Below are 16,525 nucleotides of genomic sequence, written 5' to 3' on the forward strand. Positions count from 1 at the left end.
CACCTCTTTTCCAGATCTGTTGTAATGAATGGCCTAACATTCCTACCAATCAGCAAAGGCTTGTATCCAAGACGCCTGAGAATAACAATGCAAGAATTTTCAGCCATTGTACATAACTAAATTTTTTATTGAAATATAAAGTAAGGGCTTAAAATTTTTATTCCCCAACAGTGTGGAAACACTCATCTTACCAATGTTCAAAGTAATGTGCATTGAAGTAGTAGTATACCATCACTTTAATGTACTAAACTAGCAGGCTCTTAGAAAGACTTATTAAACTGGCACACATTTAAAATACCCTTTTTTGTTCATATGTGTGTATCTCTATTTGCATGTGTGTATGTATGTTTTCATGTATGTATATATGGGTTTGCATGTATGTATATATGGGTTTGCATGTGTGTATGTGTGTTTGCAAAAATGTGTCTGTGTTTGCATATATGTATAAATGTCTGTATATGTATATCTGTGTTTGCATGTGTGTATGTGTGTTTTCATGTGTGTGGGCTGAGTTTGTAGGATGTGAGTGCATCTGTGTGTGGAGGTCAGAGGTTGGTGTCCTGTCTCTCGTCTGCTGTTTTTCAGTAAGGCAGCATTATGTCCTGAGCTAGAGCTCAGAGTTTAGCTGTTCTAGCTAGCCAGCCCTGGGACCCCATCTCTGCCACCTGACTGCTGAGATTACAGGCAAGCCTCCATGCCTGCCCAGCTGGGGATCTGAACTCCCATCCTCACGCTTGCATAGCAAGCGCTTTTCCTATTGAGGCATCTTTCCAGACTATGTATGTATTCATAATTGTAAGTGGTAGGATTTGAGTATGTCTTTCAAAGGTTGTGTATTGGAAGCTTGACCAGGTTCATATGCTGGGTTTAGAGTTATATAAGGTTACGAGATCGGAGTCTCACAGTTGCCATTAAGAAAACTTTCCAAGAAAAGGAAGGGTCCCGAGCTGGCAAGTTTTCACTTCTGACATGTTTGGCGTAGCAGGAAGGCTCTCATCAATGCATCTCTCACTCTTACTTTTCCCAACCTCCAGAAACACAATGCAAACAAACTTCTATTGTTATAGTCTACACAGCCTGTGCAAGCTTGTCATAGTGGCCAAAGGTGGATTGGACAATAGGATGTGGGGCAGTGGACACTGTGATGCCTCGTTAATGTGCACATGTGTGTGTGTAGTTCAGAATCCTTGACGGAAATTCTTTTAGCCAAATGTGTTTCAATTTTTTTTTTATATTTTCCCTAGGTAAATCAGAGACTTCCACTTATGTATAAAATATCTTTGGTGTTTCTTGTGGGGAGGTAATAAGTAAAATATATTAAATAATCGTTCAGAGGACATTGGATATCAGACAGTTGAATACAGTGATCCCTAAAAAAATGATTTCTATTGCTGGGAAAGACAGCATGACCACTGCAGCTCGCACAGACATTTAAGGTGTGGCTTGCTCACAGTTTCAGAGGTTTGTTCCGTTACCATCAGTCATGGTGGGGGCATGGCTGCATGGAGAGCGATGTGTGCTGGGGTGGTGCTGGAGGAGCAGCTCAGTGCCCTCCGTCCTGCAGGCAACAAGAAGTCTACTGAGACTCTAGGCGGTACCCTGGCTATAGGAAACCCTAAAGCCCATCCCCACACAGATGCACTTCCTCTAACAAGGCCATGCCCACTCCAACAAAGCCACACCTCCTAATAGTGCCACTCCCTATGAGCTTATGGGAGCCAATTGCATTCAAACTATCATAGTGCCAAAGGACATAAAAGATAGGACTGTCCATAAACTACCTGACGAAACTTGCTAAGTCATCAGTTCGAGAAGAGGAACTGAGACAGAAGCCCAGTCTCAACGAAGAAGAGAGCCCTGGAACCCAGAGGTGGCAAGGGTTTGCAGGAATCAGGACAGGCGCAGCTCCAAGAGAGGGGAGAAAGCGACTTGAAGTTTAAGAGGAAAACCAAACATCAAGAGAACTAGGCGGATGTAGAGCTGGTCTGTTCCCCAGCGCATCCGGCGCAAAGCTTTATCACCAACAGTGCATTTAGATGACCAAAGACGGTCTCACTGTGATGGGAGATGAGAGGATTAGGGCGCAGGGCCGTTTTGATCCCACCAACAAAGCTTAAAAGGAAGCCCTAAAAAGATGGCGCTACCGACAGCTATTTAGAACAAAGCTCAAGAGTCTACTAAGAATTTAGAACATAAATAACACCTAACAAGGCAGAATTCCCACTCCCTGGTGAGCAAATAGGCAGGAAAAGATGTCAAAATTTGCAGTTTTTGACCCAGAAATGGTAGAGGTGATAGAACTGATAGGGCATAGTTTATTCCACATGCTCGAGAAACCACAGGGAAGATTGACTATATTGACGAGAGCTAGGAAGGAAAATGTCAGAGCATCTGGAGATGAGAACAGCAGTGTCTAGACTGAAGATGAGGTTCTGGCTGAGTGGACATTTGCAGAGAGATGGTTCGTGACCAGCATTGCATAGCAACAGGGAGGAGAGAGGCTGGCATGCTATTGATAGTATGAGGACGTTAGCCCATGGACTGTGTGCTGCACAGTCGTTCCCGGTGAACTCAGCAGCCTCCCCTAACCAAATGCCACGTGCTGGTTAATAAAAACTATTTAAAGCTTGCTGTGGCTCAGGTCGAATTTTGCTCTCAGTTGAGGTTTGATACCAAACCTTGCTATTTTCTTCTGCACCATATTATTTGGGTAGCAATCCTTTTGGTGTCAGAGCCTGTGGGTTTTAGAGAAAAAGTTTATGGGCCCATCTTGGAGACAATCTGCCAATGATTTTTGCTATGGCATTGCAGAACTCCAACAGGTAGGTAGTCAAGCCTGAGTGCCAAGTGTTACAGATTTGGATGCTCATGGCAATGTCTTTAATACTTCAAAAACTGAAAGGAACAAAAATAGCCCTGTACTCACAGTTGGTTAATTTATGGTACTTCTATACAGTGAATGCGCTTTGTAGCCATGACAGATACCACACTGTAGGGAAATGTTAATGCGGTGAGCTGCTGTTTAGTGTCCAGTGTGGAGACATTGCAGGAGTGTGGCTGCCGGTGCTCACAGTGTCCTGCTGTGGGGCCTGACTCCGCCTTCTGTTTGCAACGTCTGCCGTGGGCTCTAGATTTCCGTCAATGTGTATATATTCCTTCTAATAAAGTCAGAAAAAATAAGACTTTCAGGAGAGAATAATGGTGATATTATTCTTTCACTTAAACTTTCCTGGGTCAGGAATCATTTTGTGTTAGCAAAGCTCACAAAGGCTTGACTGCATCACTGTTGAGGCTGTCACTCAGCGCGTCACCCATGATCCCAGATCTGCTATCTGCACACCTGGATTTATAGCCGAGTTGCCTGAGGCATTTCCAGAGGAATCTTTTTAAACAAAAGATTAGGGGGCTGCTGAACCTCTGCTGCTGCCCACCAGAGGCTCCCAGACTTAACCTCAAGAGAACAGTCTTCTCTGGTGAGTCATCACCGCCATGTCCAGTTCCAGGCCTGCTTTAAAATGTCTGCAGAGCCTTTCATGAGGTCATTTTTTAAACTTAAATATCTACTTTTCTTTGAAATTCCCTTTCTCCCTTTTCAAAAAGATCATAGCAGAAGTTAAAAACGGATCTCTTTTTGCAAGCGATCTGCTGTGACTTCCACAGGATTGATGTCGGGCTATGTCACACCAAGGTCTGCCAAGTCCTGCTCTTGCAGACTTTGGAAAGGGCAGTCTGGACAGCCCCCAGGTTTTACCCTTAATCTGAGTTACGCTTTCTGAAGTTTCTGAAAGTCACACGGTGTCACTGCTCTAGAGGTGGTGGGATCTGGGAGGATGGGAGGATGGAGCGGGTCAATGAAGGAGACTAAAGTCTTCTGCAATAACCAGCTTTACCCAGAGACTCAGACAGTTTAGACCCTGAGGGTTAAGAGAGGTCACATGAGTAAAGTTCTCATGTTCTCAAGCTGTGTACAGTCACAGGGACAAGCTGCACATGGCAAAACCATGTTTTTCCACAGAGGCATATAAGGCATAATTTAAGCATTTAATTGAATAGCAATAATAAGCAATAATCAATAATCTGAAGTAAACTCACTCCTCTCTGATACACCTGGGAGGAGCACAAAGCAAATTCCAAGAACGATTCCACGTTTTAAAGAAACTGAGGTCTCTAGACTCTTTCTGAGTCCTCACAAGCACTCAGTATTCTCCTCGCAAAGTCACTGAGCTAGAGTGTGCTGCGTGCTCCTCTGCTGAGACGGGGAACCGCACTGGGCCTGGGAGCTCGGTGCACTGGTTTCGACCTCTTCTACATCATTTGGATGCAGAGCCTGGGACCAGCCAGCCACCCTACAGTAATGGTTATGTTTTATTTATAATCGATAAATGTATGTTTGACTTCACAAGTAGGATACTAATATGTGCTGGAATTCACTACTAGATTTAGAATTTTGTTCTATAAGAAATTGAGTTTCTTGGGACTGGAGAGATGGCTCAGAGGTTAAGAGCACTGCCTGCTCTTCCAAAGGTCCTGAGTTCAATTCCCAGCAACCACATGGTGGCTCACAACCATATGTAATGGGATATGGCACCCTCTTCTGGTGTGCATAGACACACATACAGACAAAATAAAATATTTTTAAAAAAAAGGTAAAAAGAAATTGAATTTCTTTAATAGCTACAACTGTTTATATTTTCTGTTTCATTGTGCTTGGGTCTGTACTTGTAAGTTCTGTATTTAAAGAACTATGCTCTTTAGATTTACTTTATTATCAGTTTTGTTGATGTTTCCTTTTTGGAATTTGTATCAATTTTGTTGATGTTGTTTTTTGGAGTTTTACAAAGTTCATCACAAAAATCTATAAATAATTGTTGGCAGACTTCTAGGATATAAAGTCAATATTATTAAAAATAACTATTTCTATATAGCAGCAAAGACCAACTATACTTTGAATATTTTAACAGTCCAGACCTAAAGAATATTTTATCTTTTAAGGGTTTGAAGTGATTTTGTGTATGTCCGATCTATAAGGGGAGAAATGTATTATCAAAATACATTAAATACATGTATGAAATTGTCAGGGAAAACAAGAACGGTAGAAAAAAACAAAACACAAATCCAGCAAAGGCAGTATGCATTGTTTGATTGTCTTTTTCAAGTTTTCCTTGTTGGATTATAAAGAAACCCCAGAAATCTGCAGAGGGAGGGCTTTCCATGAAAATCACGAAGAAACTGACAGAACTGTTTATGTTGTGCTTTTGTCTGGCATAAGCTGCTCCACTGTGGCCCTTTTGGTATCGGCAAACACGGTAGACCGCTGCGTCTCTTAGTCGTCGCTCAGACACAGCTGGGAAGTGTTCGTGAGCATCGGTCAACATTACAACGTGAATAAAACCAGCAGGGTTGTGATTGCTAAGCAGTTAAGAGTACTAGAAATTATAGTGTCTTTATAATTCTTAGTAGGCATAAGCCTGTATTCACAGCTTTGGCCGCACAGAAACTAGTGGAAGAAAACTCATCTCCATCTGATTCAAAGGGCAGATGTTGTACCTGTGATGACAGGCACGTGGTGTCAGCGAAGCAGAACAGAAGGGGCTCTTTTGTGCCGTTTACTGACTTTTTCCTGTTCCTTCCTAGAAACTTAACAACATGCTTTAAGAAGTTCATTTTTGTGGGAGCCTTCATGCTTTTCTGTCTGCCAAGACGTTAGATAATGTAGCGGTTAGAAGCCTAAATCCTAGAAACAGGCAACTTGAATTTTCTTAGACAACACTTCAGAGTACATGGTCTTCTTCCAACACTATACTTAGTTTTCTTATCCCTAAAATGTGTAGCAGACGCCACATTAGAAGAGGTAGTGTAAATTAAATAAAATTGTGCCCACAATGAGCCTCCTGTGGTACTGAGCACATTAAAATCTCAAAATATATACTGTATTATTTCTCTTTAAATAATCTCCATATGGGTAGTAAGACACTGTCTTAGGTTTCTGTTGCTGCGGCAAACACCATGACCAAAAGCAGCTTGGGAGGGGACAGGGTTCATCGCCTTTCACAACTCTGAGGTCACAGTCCAGCGTGGAGGGAATCGGGGCGGGAACTCAGACAGGAACCCAGCAGTGAAGGAGTACTGCTGCTTACTGGTTTTCTCCTTATGCCGCTCTCAAGCCGGCTTTCTTATACAACCCAGGATCATCTGATAAGAGGCACACCACCCACCACGATCTGGGCCTTCCCACATCTACCATTGATCGAGGAAATGCCTGCCAGACTTGTCTACAGGCCAGTCTTAGGAGGCATTTTCTCGATTGAGATTCCCAGATATGTCTCAGTTTGTGTTTGACAAAAAAAAAAAAAAAAACCAACTAGCACGAATATATAAGTATTAAGACATAATTGTAGATACATTTCCACATGTCTAGTAAAGCTTACATTTCTTTAAAATTCCTAAACGCTCAGATAGAGAACCCATCTTCCTTACAGGTACTTGCTGAATATTCAGTGCTGTAACTATTCTTAATGCAGGCTCTGAAACTAGTGTTCACCTTCTAGAATCCATAAGGATGCTGTGGTGGTTGGAAGGAAAATGACCCCCAAAGGGAATGACACTATCAGGAGCTGTGGCTTTGTAGGGGTAGGTGTGGCCTTGTTGGAGGAAATGTGTCACTGTGGGGGTGGACTTTGAGGTCTCACATATGCTCAACCCACACCCAATGTCTCAGTTCATTTCCTGTTGCCTTTGGATCAAGACATAAGGACTCCCTGCTGCAGCACCACGTCTGCCTGCATGATGCCTTGCTTTCCACCATGACGGTAATGGACTAAACCTCTGAACTATAAGCAAGCCATCATAATTAAAAGTTTTCCTTTATAAGTTGCCATGATCATGGTGTCTTCACAGCATTAGAAACCCTAACTAAGGCAGAGGTTGGTACTAGGGACTGGGTGTCTTTGAGTTTTTATTACTGTGAAGAGATACCATGACCATGGCAACTCTTATAAAGGAAAACATTTAATTGTGCTGACTTGCGTACAGCTCAAAGGTTTAGTCCATTATTATCATAGTGGGAAATAGCAGAGTGCAGGCAGATATGGTGCTGGAGCTGAAAGTACTCCATCCTAATAGGCAGGCAACAGGAAATGGTCTGCCTCACTTGGCATGGCCTTAGCATATATGAGACCCCAACGCCCACCTCCACAGTGACACACTTCTCCAAACAAAACCACACCTACTCCAACAAGGCCATACATCCTAAAAGTGCCACTCCTTTTGGAGGCCAATTTTTTTCAAATCACCACACTGGGGTATTGGTGTGAAAGGCCCAACTATGCTTTTATTTAAAGGAATTTGGACTTTGGGAGTTTGCATTAGGAAAGCAGTGGGATGTTTTCAGTGCTGCTCTTAATGGGCCATACCAGTAGGAGCATGGAAGACAGTGCCGCTAAGAGGGATTTGAACTGTGGGGGGATAGCTTAAGAGGTTTCAGAGGAGAAGCATTTTAGTATGTTGCCTAGAAATCATTCTTGTGATATTTTGGTGAAGATTGTGGCTGGTTTTTGCCCTTGCTCTAAAAGTTTTCTGAGGCTAAAGTAAAGAGTTTTGGATTAATTCCCTTAGCAGAGGAAATCACTAAACATCCTAGTGTAGACTCTGTAGTGTGGTCATTAGTGGTAGCTCTAATGAAGATGCATAATGAAAAGGAGCAGGCTGAACAAGGAAAAATATTTGAGGAGAAAAGAAGCAGAAGTGGAGTGGAGCTAAGTCCTGTAGTCAAGGAGAGAAACAGATTAGGAAAGGGAATAAAGGGAGTAGTGACCTCAGGGTAAGATCCCATCCCAGTAAATTTCCAAGGAGTGAAAAGGAATTAAAGGAAAGCTTAGAGCCAGGTGTGGTGGTGCACACCTTTAACCCAGTACTGGGAAGGTAGAGGCTAGTGAATCTTTGAGTTCAAGGCCAGCCTGGTCTACAGATCCTGGTTTCAGGACACCCAAGCTTAGGCAGTGAAGGAAACCACTGAAAACAGAAAGTTAGTGAAGATGTAATTGAATGAAGGGGCCATTTTCCAGCCCTGGTAAGCATCAGAACTTGGCAACTTTGGTCATGTGTTTCTAGAGTTGCGGATAGAAAAAGGGGGCTATGGAACTTGCTTTCATGACTAAGAAAAGCCACTGAGGCCAGGCATGTGTCGGGGGTGTCCCTGAATGGAAGCCTAGGGAGGCCATTATGTAAAGCTGGGAAGGTTAGGCTTGGATTACCTAGGAGACCCCAAGATGTTTAAGATGCCAGAGCCATGGGATACCTACTGAGGAAAGCTGCTAACAGGGAGTGGAACCAGCCCAAAAGAAAGATGTTGCAGTCAACAGAGCTGAAAGGATTTGGAGATCTGAAGAACATTTTGACATCAGAAATAGAGATGCAGAGTTTGAAGTTTGCCCAACTGATTTTCAGTCTTGCTTTGGTCCAGTATTTCCTCACTATGCTTTCTTTCCCTGCATTTTGGAATGGTAATGTATATCATGTGCCATTATATGTTGGAAGTATGCACTTTGCTTTTTTATTTTAATTTTATAGGGGATTATACTTAAGAGATTGCATGAATCTCAGAAGAGACTTTGAACTTTAAACTTTTAAATAAGGTATATACTATGGGGACTTTTGAAATTGGACTGAATGCATTTTTGCATTATGATGGGCTACAAGGCTTTGGGGCCAGGGTGGTTTGAAAGAAAATGACCGCAAAAGTAGTGGTGTTGGCCTTGTTGGAGGAAGTGTGTCAGTGGGGGTGGGCTTTGAGGTCTCATATATGCTCAAGCCACAGCCAGTGTCTCAGACTACTTTCTGTTGCCTTTGGATCAACATGTAAGGACTCAGCTCCTACACCATGTCTGCCTGCATACTGCCTTGTTTCCCACCATGATACTAATGGACTAAATCTCTGAACTGTAAGCCACCTTCTTAAATGTTTTCCTTTATAAGAGTTGCTGTGGTCATGGTGACTCTTCACAACAATAGAACGCTAAGACGGGTACTTACGCTCACTGGGAAACTAAGTTGCTTAGATACAGCCACCTCATTCTGTATTTTGTGGAAAATGAGGTTATGCTTGCACATCTTAAACATGAGATTCTGAATCATGATTTCACTCCTCCACATCTCAGAAGTTATAATGTAAAACTTGTGTGTGCTAGCGTTTCATTGCTTTAGGAGCCTAACTTCAAATATTAAGTTGCAGTGCAAGCTGGTAGTCACAGTCCTGTGGGAGACATTGTAGTCACACGCTTCCAACAACTGACGCACTTCATCTGGTTCTTTATCGTGTCTTATTTCATGTTTATGATTTGTATCTTATTTCTTTTTGTTATTTGACCATTTCTAGCTCATTTTGGATAAAGTTTGAATCTGTTTCCTCATTCAACCTAACTTAGCTCACTAACGACAGCCTTTGTTTATCAACGCTGCCGCCTGTGTTCAGACTGATGCTGTTCATGTGTGCTTTGATAGTGTCTTGCTGGCCGCAGCTCTGCTGGTTCTTGAACATATTTAATATCTTTATTCTCTTGAGAAATTCATATATGCATATGATGAATTTTTATCATATTCATCCCTCACCCCTAATTCTTAACACCCCCTCCTCCTCTCCCTCCCATCTTTATCTCCTCTTTTAAATAAGCCACCAGGTCCAGTTTGTGCTACCCTATACCCCTGGTTTTGGGGCCATCCACTGGAATGTGGTCTCCCTACCAGGGGCCACATCCTTAAAGAATACTGACTCTTCCTCGTCCAGAAGCTGCCACCTGTTGGTGGCATCTCAGTTAGGGGCTGGGCTAACGAATCTCTCCCAGTCCATGTTGGAATGTCTGCTGGGTTGACCTTGTGCAGACAGCTGCTCTGAGCTCATGAATGCAATGGTCCTGTTGTGTCCAGAAGACGCTGTTTTGCTCTGGTTCTCTGCCTTTTTAATTTTTCTGTCTCCTCTTCTGTCATGGTCCCCGAGCCTTGGGTGGGTGGTGATGTAACTGTCTCATTGGCTGTGGTGAGTTCCTGTGCTAACTGCCATCTACTGCACATGGAAACTTCTGTGATGAAGCCTGAGAGCCACACTAATGTGGGGTATGGAGATGGGAATTTCAAGGGCAGTTTGATTCTGTGTCCACCTAGAAAAATAATCATAGCAGATTCTTCCCTAGGACCTGTGAGCTCCCAGGCCACAAGTTCTTAGAGTATAGTATCAAACATGTGTTTCCTCCTGTAGAGCAGGCCTTAAATCCAATCACAAAGCAGTTGGTTACTCCTATAGCACTCATGCGCCACTGTGACAGGTCTTGCCAGTCCTGTCATTATTATAGCTCACAAGGCTCACAACTGGAAAGACAGCCGATGACTCTCCCCAATGCCAGTGGTCTACATAGCATGGCTTGGTACTGTGAAGCAAGAGGAGCTTCTTGGTCAGGACCAACTTTATCTCTCCTGTGACCAGTATATGTGGTGTTCAAGAGGATGCTCTTGCCAGTAGGTTCTAGTGGGGATCAGAGTGGCAGTGGCCTGGATTGTCTTGGTGTCTCTGCTTTTCTTTCTTCTGCTTAGTTTGATTTTATTTTAATCCTCTTTTAGTTTCTCAAATTTGAAGTGCAGATTCTTGCTCTTAAGCCTCTCTTATTTTCTAACACAGCACATAAAGCTATAAGTTTCTAAGACAATGATGTAGCTGTAGTCTATAAATTACCTAAATGTTTTTAACATGCTCATTGATAGACTCCAGATAATGTGCATGAATTTGAGATATGTACAATTGAAGTGACTATCGCCGCACTCACAATCATGCTCTGCCTCCACCCAGTGCCACCAGGAACTTATTCTTGCCACTGGCAGCCACACACTAGTTCTTTGACACACCAAGTTTGTTTGCATTATCTCGAATTTTAGATAAACAGAACTGTACGCTCTATGTGCTTTTTCTCTGACTTCTATGCAGCACAGATTGCAATTCACTCGCATTGTAGCAAGTGTAGCAAGAGTTCTTTCTCTCCTGGCCTCTGCAGTGCCGAGCGTTGTCTGTGCTCCACTGACCAACATTCCCAGGGAGGCTCCACGGCAGCTTAGTTTCTCACCATTTGATCAATCTGAAGGTAAAGGTGCCATATGACTCACTTAGTGAAGTGCTTAGTGTAAGCATAGGACCCTCTCCAGATTCCCAACAGTCACATAGCAAGCCAGGTGCCTGGTCACCACCTGTAACCCAGCTCTGGGGAGGCAGGAACAAGTGGATCCATGGAATTCACTGGTCAGCCAGTCTAGCCAGTCCAGATGCAGCAAGAGACCCTGTCTCCTAAAATGGGGTAGAGGTGTGGCTGAGGACACCTGATGCCCTTTGGCCTCCATACACGTCCACATAAGAACACACACCATCATTCAGTTGTGGTACCTTTTTCATACTTCTGTGTTGCCTGGTTATTGATTTTGTGACTTCCAGAATTTCTTTTCCATAAACTTCAATTCATTGTTCCTCTGAAAATAGCTTGACTTTCAGGTTCTGTTTTGTTGTTTTAAGTTTGCCTACTCCCATTTTAGTTGAATTTTTGGCAGTGTGGGTCAAATAAAGTCTAATCAGATCCAAAAAGTTACTGAAATGTTTCCCTCTTTTTCAGGCAAAAGCGCCGCCATTGTATCATCAGACCAAAGGGGACCCTTCTGTCAGAAAGGTGAGTCTCAAAGGCAAGCTGCCCAGAGAACCGCCTCCCCCACCCCTGCACCTTCTGCTCCGTGGTCAGTCCTCTGTAAGGAGCGATGCCCTTTACTCACGTCAGTGTTTTCAGGCTGCTTCTGATTGGGTGCTTCCGTATGTTGCTAGGATTCCCCGCTTCTTCCAGACCAGCCCTGTGGGATTTCGGGCCCAGCAATCAGTCTCCTGGCAACTAAGAACTGATGCATCGTGGGTTAGCACCCACAGCCTGCCAGGGCTGGCATCCTCATGTCCAAGGTAGTGGCAGATGAAGAATATTCTGAGGGGAAAGCTGTCTAGCTTTCTCAGTGACACGTTTTCCTTTCAGAGAGCTGTGCCCCAAATAAACTGTCTAGAGAAACTGCTTTTCAGCACACGCCACACAAAGGGTCATCAGTAGATGCTAGACCAGGCATCTTCTGCCACTGTTCCTGCCGATAAACTCTGAGGCCCTGATGGGTTGTGAGTCTCTGACCTGGGCAGTGCTCAGACTGCATTGAGAGAGCCACTGCAACCTTTTTCCATATCCTGCTCTTATCTACCCGTGGTCACAGCCCTTTCACAGAGGTCACATATCAAATATCCTTAATAGCAGATGTTTACGTTACAATTCATAACAGTGGCAAAATTACAGTTATGAAGTAACAGCAAAATAATTTTATAGTTGGGGTATTAAAGTGCTGCAGCGTTAGCAAGGTTGAGAACCATCGGCGCTGAAGGATATAAGTAGCCAGGCTTTCTGCCTCCTTTGTTTACCAATTTTTTTCTGATAGTTGAAGTGCTGGTTTTTGGTGTTTTATTTTGATTTTGTACCCTTCCCAGCCTTTTTTAAAAATTTTAGCTAGCAGTGATGTCAGCAAAGTATTTGTGGAACAAAAACGACAACTTGTGGCTCTGTTTACTAACAGCTGGTTTTAGCTTCAAAGCAGTGTGACACACACCCGTCCCTCTTCTCTGCCTGTGAGCCCTGACGTTTTCAAACAGAAAAGGATAAAAGCTAGACACAACGTCTGCAAAGTCCTGAAACGTGTTTTACAGGAATATCTCTGCTCTTTCAAGGCATCACGGGCAGGCAAGAATGAGGGGGAGAGTGTGACTTCTCAGAGCCACCTCGTTGTCACTTGAGCAGCCAGGCAGTTTTCTGTCACTCCTGTGAAATGCAGTTACCCAGAAGAGGAGATCGCTTCCTGTGTGGGTTTGGATTCATGTCCTGGCAGCCTTGTGGGTGTGGGCTTTAAGAGCCAGTAATACATTGTGGAAGGAGCACATTTGAAACAGGTGCTCATATTATGAGCCAGACAGCAGAGAGAGGATGAAGCCAGCATCCCACAGTTCCCAAAGACTCAAGGTCTCCTATTAGGCCCCTTCCCAAATGTCCATAGCAACTGCTGTGAAGACCTTCATGAACCTCTGGGTACAGTCAGCAGCCAGTCACAGTAGAGACTCGTTAGTCTCACTCAGTAAACAGGAATGAATTAGAAGACAGGGAAGTTGGTTTGTAGAAGCACTTGAACACCATCCATGTTGAACACTTCCAACATGATAATTTAAAGCATAGGCTTCATCTAAACTCAAAGGCTCTGAAAAGGTGGCTTTTATTTTCTGTAGCTGGAGGCTTTTCTGCATCCTATCCAGTCCAACAGCTGCTTATAAAAAATAATTATTCAGAGAATTAATATTAACCATAATTTTTTGACCAATGGCTCAGACTTATTACTAGCCAGCTGTTATTTTTTTATTAACCCATTTCTATTAATCTGCATATGACCATATGGCCCATGGCTTACCAGTGATGCTCTGACATCTTTCTCCTCTGACAGCTGCTAGTGCTTCTCTTGACCCTGCCTTCTTCCTGTATCTCTGCTTGGATTGCCCGCCTAGCTATATTCTGCCCTGCCATAGGCCAAAGCAGCTTTATTCATCAACCAATATTAATAGCATATGCAAGTACATCTCATATCAATTTTCTTCCTGGGTAAGATAGTGATGATCTTAGACATGTGCTAAAAACTAAATGAAACACTTATGTTTGATACATGGCAAATACCATGGTGAACACTGCTGTTTAACATGGGCTTTCTGACTCCCATGTGCCTTTTCAGTTAATCGTGTCACTTACATATTATCATCCAATCATCAAGTATTTCTTAATGCTACAGAGGTAAGCATTGGACTAGAGGTGAAAGTGCTGTCTCTGGTCTCATGAATCTCAGCATTAGACAGGTGATCTCACAGTTGCCATGCCACGTGACAATGCCAAGTAAAGAGTCTGTGCCAGCACCAAGATGGGGCTTTGCTCTCAAGTGGCTGAGCAGTCCAGTGTAACCTCACGTTCATTGTAAACAAACAATTATAAACAATCATTTAGGGAATCTGGGTGTAGTTCTCTCCAAACTGCTTCCTGCTTTTTGTTGGGCACAGTAATTTTTGGGGGTATTCACAGCAACCTTTTAGGGGGGTTCTTTGTCCATCAAACCACATTAGTCTGGAAGGATTCCACAGGTTCTCATCTTCTGTGGAAACAAAAGAAAAACCTCTTTTCCAAAATGATATATCCTTAGACCCAAATTTTGAAGTCAAAACACCTTTAAAATAAATATGTTGGTTTAGCTTAGTAGCCCATACAATGAAATGTCTCTCTGTACTTAGCCCCTTCACAGTCAAAATTTTCAAAGAAAACATAATAATATACATAATCCAGCCTGTGTATATTCTATCTTTTCATGTCTTATTTTTCTTACTCTATTACTTTTTCTACAAGTTTAATATTTATTTTATTATCTTTACTCCTTTAATCTATGACTGTCTGTATTCTTTTATATTACATTTGCTGTCTCTTTACTCTTTTTCTTCTCTCTCCCTACATACATTTTTAAACACACTGTGTCTCATTTAGAGGTCTTTTATGTCTGAATCTGTCTTATTGTATATCTGGAATCCTTTTCTGTCCAGGAGTGCTTCTTAAAATGCAAAGCAGCTTGACTAGGTTAAGGCTGCTTTGCCTTTTGACCCCACCCAGTCCAACATGGTGGAGGTCTGTTCATTGCCTCTGAGACTGCCCGGTGGGAGCTTGGCTCACCACCTCAACTCTGGTAACCAGTTGGCCCATGCTGCCATCAAGTAACTTGCAGCATGCTACCTACAAACCCCATTCAAGTGCTCTGCCTCCTGAAAGAGACAGTTCATGCTGGCAGCATGGTCCAGGAAGCTGCATTTTGAAACCATGCATTTGTTTGTTTGTTTGTTTTGGGGGGTTGCTATTGCTGAATCAGGAAGACCTCTCTTAAAGGAATCACGCCTCTGCTCCCTTCTATCAAACAGAGCCCACCCAAGAAAATGCTGCTACCAAAAAGCTGCCTAAACTCTGTTTTGTTAGAATTTCTTTTTGAGATCTCTCAGGCTTTTGTATGTGGATGTAGTCAACCACATTGGCGTGTCATTCTGTGGTGGAGGCATGTTTGCTGCCTCTGAGAGCCATGTACATTGTCCCAATTTTAGGCACACAGCGGGTCTATGTTGCCAGGAAGCAAGCTGTAGCACTCTGCTCACAGACCCTATTTAAATGCTCCATAGCCAGACCTCCCAAAAGAATCAAAGCTGTTTGTCCTGGCGAACTAGGAAGCCTTCTTAGAGGAGCCGCACAGTTTTACTTTGTGGTTCTGCTTCTGTTTTAAACCAATTCCGATTGTATAGGTCTGATTTGTTACAGGCTTTGTTTCCATTGCATGCATATTATACAATTACTTTTTAAAAATCAGTTGTGAGAAACTGTGAAAACGGAATTTATATAGTGTTTTATGATTACACAGTTACATTTTCTGGTTCTCCTTGTTAATCCATGTGCATTTGAAATAGCTGGAATCATTTTCATTCTGAAGAACCCTCATAGTGGCTCCTGTCAGATAGACATGGATGTGAATGCCTCAGTACCATGTGGAGGTCAGAGGACAACTTGCAGGAATCGCTTCTCTCCTTCAATCCTGGGTTCCAGGGATCAAACCAGGTGGTCAGGCTTGCAGGGCAAGCTCTTTCTCCCTCTGACCCATCTCTGCAATCCTCCCAAGCTGTGGTGGTTTGAGTGTGATTGGCCCCATAATGTCATAGGGGGTGGCACTATTAGGAGGTGTGGCCTTTTTGGAGGAAGTGTGTCACTGGAGGTGGGGCTTTGAGGTTTCAGAAGCTTAAGCCCATCCTAGTGTCTTACTGTTTCTTCCTGCTGCCTGAGGATCAAGATGTAGAACTCTCAACTCCTCCTCCAGTACCATGACACACTGCCATGTCCCACCATGATGATACTGGACTAAACCTCTGAAACCGTAAACCAACCCAAATTAAATGTTTTCCTTTATAAGAGTTGCCTTGGTCATGGTGTCTCTCCACAGCAATAGAAATTCTAACTAAGACAGCTAGCAATACTGTTTACCTGGTCAAGTGTTGAGCCTGAACTGAGCCCATGCTGTCATTTAGGACAGGAGCACTGCCATTTAGAGGGGCTGCTTTGGACCTATTGGGTGCAGGTGAAGATTCTATGCCCTTTGTTAGCCTGGTGTGTTCGGTACATTATTGGGCCTGGCTTTTTGATATGTTCTTCATAGGCATATGTGCCCAGATAGCCCTGCATACTTGGTTAAGCTATTAGGTAGTGCTTTTTTACTTTAGGAATAAGCTCTTATCAGGACGTACCGCCTGGACTGTGTTGGAGAGTTGGTACTGTAAGGGTGGAAGGAGGAGATTAAATCACTTGCCTCTGTGGAGCTAAATGCTTCTTTATAAAATGGAGTTCCCCAAAGCCAGGCACAGCCGAGCACA

The 16,525-nt window shown here is 43.2% G+C and overlaps 1 protein-coding gene across 2 annotated transcripts in view; it reads left to right on the top strand.

The window, feature by feature from the left end:
* Vps8 (VPS8, CORVET complex subunit) overlaps nucleotides 1-16,525 on the top strand; it is a 219,565-nt gene that overhangs the window by 179,125 nt on the left and 23,915 nt on the right. For both annotated transcript variants that reach the window (XM_005368975.3, XM_013354407.2), the window contains one exon: nucleotides 11,643-11,696. In XM_005368975.3, the coding sequence (XP_005369032.1) occupies nucleotides 11,643-11,696 (54 nt within the window). The remainder of the gene's footprint in view (nucleotides 1-11,642; nucleotides 11,697-16,525) is intronic.

Source organism: Microtus ochrogaster, unplaced genomic scaffold (assembly GCF_000317375.1).
Source record: "Microtus ochrogaster isolate Prairie Vole_2 unplaced genomic scaffold, MicOch1.0 UNK43, whole genome shotgun sequence".
Classification (NCBI taxonomy): domain Eukaryota; kingdom Metazoa; phylum Chordata; class Mammalia; order Rodentia; family Cricetidae; genus Microtus; species Microtus ochrogaster.